At 42.3% G+C, this 12,096-nt stretch overlaps 1 protein-coding gene across 1 annotated transcript in view; it reads left to right on the forward strand.

The window, feature by feature from the left end:
• The first annotated feature begins 2,036 nt into the window (after positions 1-2,036).
• The window catches only part of DOCK5 (dedicator of cytokinesis 5), a 125,275-nt gene continuing 115,215 nt past the window's right edge, over positions 2,037-12,096 (forward strand). Inside the window, exon 1 of the mRNA XM_090053693.1 lies at positions 2,037-2,531. Within this exon, the coding sequence (XP_089909819.1) occupies positions 2,489-2,531 (43 nt within the window). The 5' untranslated portion in view covers positions 2,037-2,488. The remainder of the gene's footprint in view (positions 2,532-12,096) is intronic.

Raw genomic sequence — 12,096 nt, forward strand, 5'->3', positions numbered from 1 at the left:
AGGAGCATGTAAACTAAATGTAAATGTTTACACAAATTCAAGTCATTCCACCAAAGGCAAGAATGTTTAGCCTGAAGCACTGATGACAGCTGAACACTCCTAAAAGACTAACTGTGGGACAGATGCTTAGTCTTGCTCAGGACTGTACAGCTGCTTTCCAGTGGAGAGGAAAACAAGTGGCACAGATCAGACTATGCCAGCTTTATATCACCCTCAAATCCCCCTCAGTTTATCAAAGGGATTACACAATGTGGCTGCAGTGAAACAGGACTGGGGCAGTTGATGAAGGAATTCCTTTTCATGCCTATGCTCCTAAGAATGGAAGTACGACATCAGAAGCCAGTTGTGAGCAGCTTTTGGGAACAAATTCAAGTCATCATCTTAGCAATCAGCCTGGCTGTTCTGAAGAAACTTGGGTGTAACATTACCAGTGCATCCCACAACAAAATGACTAACTTCCTATGTCTGGGACAAGCCCATAAACCACATATTCTTAGCCCAGTTGGCCAGGCATACTTAAAGAAGAATACGCGGTACAGCAAAGTGTACACTACTAGTAATGAAAATAGCTATGTCAGAAAAAGTGTTGTTGTCACATGGAGAATGGCGTATGGGAGAAGGGGCAAAGTAGTATTTATTAACCTTTGTTACTGTAGCACCTCGAGGCTTCAGTCAAGATCATGATCCCATCCGCAGTAAATACCTGCACAGAGGGACGGATGGCTGTGCCTTGAATAACTGGTCGGAGAAGACAAGACAGTCAAAAAGTGGCAATCTCAGAGAGGTGAGTGCCTATTAACCAGGTTACTCTGAATCTGAAAGGATGAATTCACTGTGTATTTCTCTCTTACCAATATAGGCTTATAATAATAATGCTTAAGGTTAATGCCAACATCTGCAGACTCACTTGCTCAAAATGTAGGTGATTAAACATGCTTAAAGAAGTGAACATATGCCTGGATTTTCAAAAGTCTGAGGAATCATAACTCCTAGACTTCCAAGGGAGTTATGAACAGTTTGCACTTTTAAGAATCAGGCCACTTAAGTAGGCGCCTAAGTATGGGTGTAAGCTGATAGATGGAAGATTCTAAGGGAGTTAGGTGCCCAAATCCTATTGACTTCCCTTTGGGATTTAGGTAGCTAAATCTCTTAATCATTGCATAAATCCCTTCATCTTTTTTGAGAATCCCAGTTGTAGGTGTCCAATTTTAAGTATGAAAGGATGAATATTTTGACCAAAAGTTGTTTTTTGGGTTTGCAGGAGGATAACAACACGTGCAGTAAAAATGGAATCTCAATAATGGAGCCATCCTCTGAAAGATTTTGATGATCGATCGGATACACCGGAAACTGAAAAGTCCTGCTGAGGTCCCACATTCACGATCCCTTGGGGAAGGTGTGGAGTTGTTTCCTACAATATATTGCCTAGGCTGCTGTTTAATTTATGCATTCAGATTACTTATAGTCTTCCATTTTCTGCTGGAAAAAGCAGTAATTACTTGGATCTAAAAATGGAAGCACCGCTGGGAGTTTTCATGCATAAAATAGTGAGGATGGCTTGGAATAGATTTAAAAAACCCACTAACAAATCTAATCAAATGCAGTCTATTTTCTCCTATTCATAGTTTAAAAATAACAACGGCAACAACAATAATAATAGTCTACACGGGAGTGTACTGCCATGCAGCTCTCTCTACAAGATCTCTAAAATAGAAACACACTTCTGAGAAGAAAAAGTCTTTTATTCATGCTTCACAGATATGAATCATTTCCTAGTGCAGGTATAAAAAACAGGCCTCTGCCCTGCAAACATAAATGCCTGTGTTAAGTGAGTAGCTCCAGGAGGTGATTGGGATTATTCATGGGGTTTCCTGCTAGGTTTCGGTGTGGATAACTGAAGGTTTCTCTCAGCCTACCCTCCTTTCGGCGCGACACCGGCCTGACGTGCCGGGCGAGGTGTACGGCGGGGCGGCAACCCCTGGCCCTCCTGCCAAAGGCACAACAAGACAGTCGCACCGCTGGGGCTGGGGCTGCGCTGCCACCACGCGTGTGGGGCCTCGTGTGGCTCCCTGCCCGTCGCCCCTGGCCTGCCCGCATCTCCCGAGGGGAGAGCCGCGCGGCGCGGACAGGGGCCGGCAGCGCCGCAACTCGAAGGCCGGAGGGGGCTTCGGAAACCCCCCGCAGCCCGCCCAGCGCCGGTCTCAGGGGCGCCAAACGTGAGGCGAGGCGGGGCGGGCCGGGTCGCGGCAAATCGGCTCGTGGGCGGGGCGGGCAAGGTAACCCCGGCGGGGTGGGGAGAGGCGCTTCCTCCTCCCTCTGCTGCTCTCGGCGGCCGCAGGAGGCAGGGAAGTTGCCCGGTCCCGCGAGTTAGTAGCGGAGCCGCGGCCCCGGCCCCGAACATGGCGGAGCAGCCCGGGGCGCCTCGCCCGACGCCGCCGCGGGGAGACGGGCGCTGAGGCGCTGCCCCGGGCCGGGCCGGGCCGCCGGCATGGCCCTCTGGATCCCCACCAAGCGCGAGAAGTACGGGGTCGGTGAGTGAGCCCCTCCATCCTGGCATGGCCCCCTCTTCCCCGCCGTGCTCTCGGCCCCGTCTCCCTCCTCCTGCCCCTTCCCCACCACGGGCCCGTGCCCCCTCGTTCCTCGTCCTTAGCTCTTCGGGGATGTCTCCTTCTCCCCCTGCTCCCCAGGTCCAGGTGCCCCCTGCCCCTTGACACCCCCCCTCCCCCCAGCATCCCGGCATTATAATGTAATTCCCTCTCTCGCCCCTTCAGCAAGGTTTGATTTGCTCCCTCTTGATTTCTTTTTGCAGCGATACCTTTGTAACTCCCATCTTCTTTGCCTGCATACTTGTGACCCCCATCCTTTTTGTGCCCAGGTCTGGGCTACATATGTTCACTGGGACTTTGATTTGGTGTTGAGCCACAGGGTGGGGAGACAGCCTAAGGTCTGCATGATTTGGTTCATGCTGCTTTGGGTTTTGTCGTTTTCCAAATTTGCTGTCTTGGGACTGAGCTCTGTGGCTTTTTTTTTTTTTTTTGTGGTGCTTGTTCACCTTTTTTGGTCTGCTTGAAATGGGGGGCTCCGGAGAGACGTTTGGGCGAGAGACGCAGTTTGGGCAGTAACTGCTGCAGGGTTAGTAGCTCCCTAGGGATTAATAAGAGGAGAATCAGTGTCTGCGATGCTCCTGGGGAGAATGCAATAAAGGAGAGGATGGCAGGGAATGAGCAACAACAGCACTTATTACCTGCCTTGCATGTTTGTACCCGAAAGCTTGTGAAGAAGTTTTTTCCCGACTATTTGGTTGGTCTAATAAAAGAGATCACATCTACCCAAAGAACCTTGTCTGCCTATGTCCTTAGACTAACACAGCTACAACCAAAAACCCTGCCAGTTTGTTGTCGTTTAAAAGGTCTTCATACACTAATTTCCTACCTCCTAGTCAGAGCCTTGTCTCACCCTGTGATCAGTAAGTTCCCTTTTTTTATTTTTGGATGTATGACAGATTGAAACCCACAAGATCCTGTGGCTGGCTGGGAGATGCTGGGTAGAGCACAGAAGAGGAGAACATTTTGCATAGGAACAAACTCTTAAGGAGAACTGATCTGTCCCTGTTATTCTTCTCCCTGGGAAACATTTTGAAATGAGGAAGCATTTGCAAAGTGTGAAGCACTACTGAATTTCTTTGTTACAGTTATCTCAAAAGGGATCAGGGCCCCAATTCTCTACTGATTTGCAGAGAATAAAGTACCTGTAAGTTGATAAAAACTTCATGTGGGTCCTGGGATCTACGCACTTGCAGCTTCTTTGTAGGATTAGAGCTGAGGCGTGGCTCTGTGACCTAACAAAGTTATTACAGGCAGCACAGTCTTATCTGCTTGCTTTCTTGACTACTTTTAGGGTGTGTAATGTTATGTTCTCTGAACTTTGTTTCCTCCACTAGTGACAACACAAGTACTGTGCTGCGGAGTTTTATTTTCATTGGTGGCACAGGAATTTATGTGCAAATTGCAGGGGTTGCTTCTCAAGTGCAGTCTGCCTTGAGACTTGCAGCTTCTTATCATAGCAAGGGTAGGTTAAACACCTTAAACCTAATGCCAATTTTGAGACGGCTTTGATTTTTAGACACGACTCTGACTAAGACAGTACTATCAAAAGTAGCCTTGGGCAGCAATGTGACTCACGGAGACACTCCTCAGTTCACAATTCTCCCTGGCTTCTGGGATTAGTAATTCGCTGCTGGGCTTTATCAGCAGCAGGCTATGATGTCCCTGCTGCATACAAGGCACTGGCCTATATGGGACCAAAGGTCTGTGTTCTGAATATTCCCAGCCAAAAAGGAGTAAGCAAGTGTGTGATACCCAGTTATTCCTGCATGCAAAGCTATATAAAGGAGATACTAATTTCCTTACTTAGATATGTAGTCCAATTCTTATTGTAGTTTGTAATGTTTTTTTCATCTATTTTACAAGCATATTTAATTGGATTGCTACAGTAAATAACTTCAGTGAGTGTACAGTGCCTGTACTTTGTGTTAATGAGTTATTTTTGTTCGGTTTTATATTTGCATACCTAATATTACAAAGGCATGCATTAAGTGCTTTGCACTTAGGTCCCAATCCTCAAGTTAAAGCACATGCTTAATATTACTACCATGGGAGCTGTTCCTGCTGGTAAAGGTAAGCTTGCAAGTGTCTGCAGGATGTGGGCCTTTTTCATAGATTGTTAGGGGCTGGAAGGAACCTTGCAGATCATCAGGTCTATTTTTGTTGTAAAAGCTTTCAGATCTTGGGTTGTAGATTCATCACAGAAGATGGAAGCACCCTGTCTTTTCATGGAACAGATAAAAGAGTAGGAGAATAAAACCTTTTCTCCCTGCTGCCTACCCAGAATACTTTATGCTAAAAAATTTCAGCGTAAAATTGTTGCCTCTTATCGGCAGAATATTTTAATCTCCTTGGCCTATTTAATCTGTGGGAAAATTGCCAGCAAGGGTGGCTATTAGTACTAATTATGATGGTGTTTGCAACAAGGAATTGGACTGAAACTACTTGTTCATATCATATAGGGGCCATGAAATGGTAGTATTCATTCACCCCTAGCCTGGGCCTTTTTCCAGATGGTGGCTGAGAACTTTGAAAGGCTCCAAGTTCCTTTTATTAAAGACAGAATGGTAACATTATGTCTAACACATTGCCATAGAGAAGTTTGAATTTATTTCAAATTCAGTTCTGCAGATAGTAACAATGTAGAGTTCCCAACAACTAACCACTGTGATCCAAAGGCATCCCTTAAATATTTGCAAGTTTCAATTTTTGAATGTTTCCTGAATTATTGTAGGCAGTCTCCTTGAATGGCTTGTTGGTATTTAAAAGGAGCATACCAAAAGCTGATTTGCTACCTCCCAGAAAAAGCTCACCCACCCCTCTCACAGGCCTATGAACTAACCATTTTTGTTATGGCCTGTTGCTTTTCTCAAAGGCAGTTACACACAGAATGCATTTTAATACATGTATATTAAAATGTAATTTTCCTACTCTTATGTCTATTCCATGAAAAGACAGGGTGCTTCCATCTTCTGTGATCAATCTACAGTGTTACAGTATTATGTAACACTGCAATTAAGTTAGTTCGAAGTTTTATGGGAATTACTTACAGTTGTGTCCCTGAAGTTCGTTATGAAGCCTGTCCATCATCAGATTTATGGCAGAGGACAGTGCAACTGTTCTTTTCTCCGTTGACTTATTTTTATTTCTCTTGTTCATGGTAGCTCTACTAGATTTTTGCAAGTTTATCTAAAGTATAATTTGACTGAGTTTCTTTAAGTCTCATCTCCTTTGTGGCAGATCAGACTCCTTGCTCAATAGATGTTTTCGTGTCCTAATTAGAGGTCCATGCTAGAGTTGCATGCTTCATTGCTCTCTTTCCATTTCCAAATAGTCCTTAACAATATTATTGACTTTTTTATCATTACCTGCCTAGAAACAAATGAAGTGTTTGCTGTAATGGCTGAACTGTATTGTCTGCTTGAAGAGTTTAAGTGATGGCAACACAGGTCTGCATTAACTCTTCACCTGAGGTATTCCATTTCAGTTGTAAAAAGGTTCTCCTCAAATTTTTACTACTTTTTTTTTCTCTCTCCCTCCTCCCTCACTGCCATTTACTACCCTTCCCACATCTTATCTTTCTTGCATTCTTATTCACAAGCTAAGGAAATGCAGACTATATGAAAATACTATAAGGTGGGTATATCCTTCCTTTCCTGTGTCCATGTGACAAGGTAGTTAGTGGAATTCACACATTTGTTGTGTGAGCACTTCTGCTGTGGTCTTCAGTCAATTAGGTGAGATTCAACAAAGATAAGTTCAAAGTTCTGCACTTGGAACAGAATAATTGCATGGAAAATATAGACTGGGGAGTAACTAGCTAGACTGCAGTAATTTTTTAAATTATCATTCAAAATTCAGTGGTTTTTTGGGTCAACTAATGAAAAACATTTGTCAGAAAAAAAAAATACAAATGAAATCAGTAAATGAGCTCTGTTTATATGCAGTATAAATAATGGTTTTTGTCTTGGGCTGAGAGGCATAATGTATTTGTTGCCTTTCTGGTTATTTCTATAATAATGATGCATTAATGAATTTACTAGCGAAAACAACATCCCACATAAATTTCATGTTGCTTCTCGGCTGAGTACTTGAAATGTTTCAAGTTCATATCTGAATGGCTCATGGTGATGGATAAGAACCCTATGTTTTAAAGGTTGGCTGCTGAGTTTTGCAAATAATTGATCCCAGTTTGATTCGAGTTCTGAAAAGTTGTAAAATAATAATTTTGGATCAAACATGATATCTTTACCATGTTAATATTGTAACAAAACGTGCCTTTGAGTTAATATCAGTTTTTCTGTTCAGGGCTGGCAGTATGGCATCTTTAGCTTTTATATCTGCGGATTTTTTAACAGATTTTTTTTGTTTTAATGACCCGTCGTCATTATTGGTGACCTTTTAAACCAATATTCTTACCTGCTGCAGAGGCCACAAGCATAAGACTATCCTTATAGCTAAGGAGTATTTATTCTGTTGAAATACTGTGTGTTGTTTGAGTAACAGTCAGCTGCATCACATCTTAGGAATGGCAGTAATTTTTCAAATGTAAACCAGTGCCTGCCAGCTACATTTGTGACTTACATGAACAGAAATGCAAAGGATTAGATAGAGCGAGCATGCCCTAGGATGAACTTTTATTAATTTTATCATGACCAACTTTTTTTACTTGTGAGTACTTCTGATATGGATGGTTGTAGGTGCATGTCTTGCTGCTCATCTGGCATTTAGTTTCTGCACCGGGGTCTCCAAGTCTGCTTTGTGTGTTGCGCCCACTCATCAGTCCCAGCATTTTGTGCTTCCCTGTGAAAATGGTTTTGTATCGCTGATAATACTGTGGAGCTGATTGATGCTCTGTCAAAATAAAACAAAGTTTTTGTTTTTAGCTTTTAATATTTGTTCAAACTTCCAACACTTGTGCAGTTGCTCTTGGAATATGCTTTCATGTTGAAAGTCCCAGTTTTGCAACTGGTTGTCTGTTTGGGGCTGTAAACTGATGCAAGAGCAGGCCACAAAGAGCTCACGCTTCGCAAACTTCTCTTTCAGGCCTGACTTGGGTGAAATTTCTCTTGGCTCCAGCATTATCTTATGCAGAGGAAGCACCAATTTAATCTAAAACAATTTTGCTAAATTGGCGCAAAATATATGGATATTATTCACTTTAAAACAAGCTTACTTTGATTCACGTAGAATGATTTATAACAGATTTAAATTGACCTGAAGGTAAGTAAGCTCTAAATAAGTAGCTTGGCTGTACATTGGTTTTGCCAAATTGGTACAGCTTTTGAGCATGGACTCAAGAAGAAGTCTAAACTGCTATGTTAATTTAGTTTGTGCCCATAAATTTACAAGTTCAAGCTACATGATATAAACCAATATTGAAATCTGCACACAGGCGCTGCACCAGTTATTTATATTGGTATATCATCTAACAGTTTCTGTTTTCTGTGAAGACAGCCTAAGTAATTGTGGGACTGAGGGATCAGGATCTACCCAGAAGTTTGCATTTATTAAGGTAAACCAGTGCAAGTCTACATGTGCATTTAAGGCCTATATTGTTTCTGTGCTTGTCCATCTCTCATGCTGTGTCTCTTTATGTGCCTGATGCTGATTCTTTTGAAGTTAGTAAAAGGCAAAGCCTAATAAAGACTGAAATAGGAGCAAAATAAGGGCCTCCCTTGTTTGCTCCTGTGTGTGTTGGCCTTTATTTCTTCTTAAAGTGCAGGATTTTATTACGTCTTTTCAAATGCATAATGACAGCTTGTTGCAAAGAACCCAAACTCTCCTGCATTGCTCTTTACTGGGTAATTATTTTGAAATATACACTTAAAACAGTATCTTTTTCTACTGGTATGTGTGTTTGTTTTTTTTACCCTTGTTTTCTTGCAAAATTTAATGACTTAAGGCTGTTTGTTTGGGTTTTTTGGGGGGGCGGGGGCTGTCTTTGTCTGCCCCACCTTATCTTCTTGATGTATGGTTATAAGTGGCCCTGGAACAACAAAAGGGAAAGTGAGCATGGCTTTTGAATCAGCAGGCATGGAGTATTTCTGCATTGCTCCTCCTTTATCTGTGTAGCATATTATTTGAATGAAATCTGTTAAATTTTGTAAAAAGAGGCTTGCAACTGTTTGTCCAGGGAATTCAGACAAAAGAGGGTGAGTTTGAGGAATTGTGTTGTAGAAGGAAGCCTTTGTGCATAAATCTCTCATCTGCTGTAGGAATCAGTTTAAGTCCATGTGCTTGGTTGCACAAGTTTGGCAGAAATGTTGACAGACCAGTTCATGTGCTGCTGTTCCTTTCCCAAGAAGGGGTGGACAGAACTGATGCTTTTCAAGGAAGTTGTGGCTGTGGGATTTTTTTGTAGGAAGTGTTGAGGGAGGCATGTTGCAGTGGATGTTGGCTGTCCAAGGGGCTCAAGGTGAGATGTGAAGATGCGGTTATTATTTGAGGTACTATTCTTTTCAGAAGAAAGGAGAGACAAGTAAAGTATGGAGAGGGCAGGAAGTGTTAACTACCTGCTGCATGGCCAAGAAATTGAGGAGGCACAGTAGAGGAGCACTGTGCAGAGACATGGGGCTTCATCGGACCAGATTAAATTACTGACTGCAGATGTGTGGAAGAAGTTGAGTTTTTGTTGCTACAGGGATAGGAGGTGTAAGTGTGTTTAAGCCAGTCTCACTCTTTTAGGGAGTAAGTGTAAGGAAAACTACAAGTTCTGCTCTGTGGTGTTCTCTTCGAAAAACCAGCAAGGGGAGTTCTTTTCCTGGCATTACTGCAGACATGGGTATTAAGGCTGGGCTTTTCAAGGAACCCTAGGGGAGTTAAGACACCAGATCAGTGGGAGTTATAAGCCTTCCCTCTAGTATGTTTTGCATATCCCAGCCCATAGCTACTGATCTGGTTTCTGAAATGGTCTTGATTCAGACTTGTTAGATGTGTGTTTATTAGACCAACTAATTCTTATTTTGCATTTTCCTATGCCACTTGCTGAAACTTTATACATATTCCTTGTATGTGCTTGAACTGTGCCTATAAGCTTAAAGCACAGGCTGGCTAGTCTCAATGCTGACTTGTTTTTCCCCCTTCATGCTTCTTTCCTTGCATCATACTTTCTTTTTCCAAGTCCTGACCCATTCCGTTCATGTTCTTGATTCTGCCCTCTGTCCCCCCCCCCCCCCCCCCCCCCCCCCCCCGGGTGTCTGGAGGCAAATTAGTAGTTTGTGTTCATTTAAAGGTAAGATTTGCCCAGCAGGACATAGTTGCAACTGGAGGAGCAGGGAACCGTGATAGTTGCCTGGTTTCATAGAAACTCCTGCCATGAAGACTTCCCAGCAGCATATCAAGTGACAACTGTTGTGTCAACAGAGCTAACTCTTACTGACTGATTACATCTTTGAGGCATAATGTCATTTTTAGCTTACCAACTCTTTTATGAGTGTTGTGTGTATAATGTGAATGGCAGCAGAATATGCAGTATTTTCTGTTATTACAATCTTTTGCAATATTACTTGCTATTAGTAGTATTGCAGTATAATTATGTTGTAAGCCCCTTGCAGTAGGAACAGTCATTGTGGTGTTTGTATAGGACAAGGCTCAGTCCTGGTCTACAGTCAGGACCATAAGATACTGCCATCATCAAAATGATGCATTAAAATAGTGAAGTTCCTCAGATGGAGGAAGTTCTCTAGGCCCTTGTTTGCATCCTTTCACTAAGATTACACTTAGAGCAAAGGCTAGAACACATCTTATTTCTATTTGCTTTCTGGTAGTCAGTTGTTGTTTTTTTATGTGCCAAGGGGGTGACCATGGCAGAAACATCCTGTGATGGATTTCTGTTTGTTACCAGTAAACCAGTGATTCTCAAGCTTTTTAGGCTGGAGGTACTCCTTTGAAAATGCCAGCTCTTAGTTTTCTTTCTTCTACTACAGAAAAATAATAGAGGTAGTTTTCTGTTGCAAAGAACTCAGAAAGACCATAACTCTGGATTTCTTTTTGAAGTTTGCTTTTATCTTGTGAATTATATTTGCAGATCTAACAGTGCAAACATTGTGGCGGGCAGTTTGGCTGACAATCACTGAAATAAACAAATTTCTTCTCTGCAGCTAATCACAACTTGAATTTTGAAAGTGGCTTGTGTTCTTCCCTTGTATTGTGGCAGTGAAAGTGGGGGAAAAAAAACACCTGATCGTCTTGGTCTTGGCCAGACCTTCCTATGTATGACACGTATTAAGCAGATTAAGCTTCTGTATTATTACAGGGGCAATATCAATTTACAGGTTTTAAAAAAATATTATCATTACATACTACACTAACATCTGATAATTAAAATGGGTAGCATTTTAATAGTCCTTGGCCCTGCTTTCTGGAAGAGCTGGGCACACATGTGCAAGTACATAAACTCTCTCTCTCAAATATTTATTTTGCTTCCTAGTACTATTTATGCCTGTGGTTCCTTTTTTGCACTGGAATCAGTTGTGGGGGAATGTTTAAACTACAAGAAGATCAGAACTGTTTTCACTGAAGTTTTGAAACTATGAAGAAAAATATTGAATATTTGGGAAAACAAAACAATTCCCAGACCCCACTGCTGAACTGACCTATTTTCCATGTGTCAATGGAAGCATTCATGCCTTCTCTTCCAACTTTATTTTGTTTAATTAATTTATTAGTTGCCACGCTACCAGAAATACAAACAAAAAGGGAATATTAAAACCTTGCTTATTACAGCGGGTCTGATGCTTTAGTTTTGGGTATGGCTGGAAACTGCATCTGACTGGAGGGCCTGGTGGCAACATGGTGGGACTGTTTATGGTGGCATAGCTCCTATAAAATACAGTGTTGTAAGGCAAGTACATCTCAAAACCCTAGCCCCCATTGCCTTGTGAATACTCCTCTGGAGATAGACTAAGGGACATCACCTTGATGGAAACATGCCTTTGCTGAGTGACATTAGGCAGTCGGGAGCAGTTCTTATCTGTTGCTGTTGGGCAGAAGCTACAACCACTGACTGAAGCACCAGCCTTTGGATTCTGTTTGTGTGGTTTGAAGGGCAGTGGCAGGTCTTGAGCAGCCTCTTCCATGCTCTTGCCCAGGCATGCGCATCAAAGGTCTTGGTGTCATGTTGGTAGACCTCTTGCATGTACACTGTGATCTAGAGGATTAAAGGTTGCCTTCTTTAGTGCTGGACACAGCATTTTATCTCTGAATTGATGAATGTCCTGTTTTTCTTTTTAATTTGGTTTTCTACAGTAACTGCTATGTTAAAGGTCATTTGGTCAATACGTTCACTGTATTAAGTTCTCCTGCAGCCATTTCTCTTCTGTGACTGACTCTTAACTTGTGTGCATTTTAGTGTGGATGATAACTATTCCACAAGTAAACTGTACCTGCTCAGATTTTTCAATTTCATGGGCATTAGTGACGCAAATAAGAGTCTCAGCTGTTGTTGTTTTTTGATTGTCCTAACCACTAGCATATGCAGGTATTGGGGGCA

The sequence above is a fragment of the Crocodylus siamensis genome, chromosome 6 (assembly GCF_052110815.1).
Source record: "Crocodylus siamensis isolate JL-2025a chromosome 6, ASM5211081v1, whole genome shotgun sequence".
NCBI lineage: Eukaryota > Metazoa > Chordata > Crocodylia > Crocodylidae > Crocodylus > Crocodylus siamensis.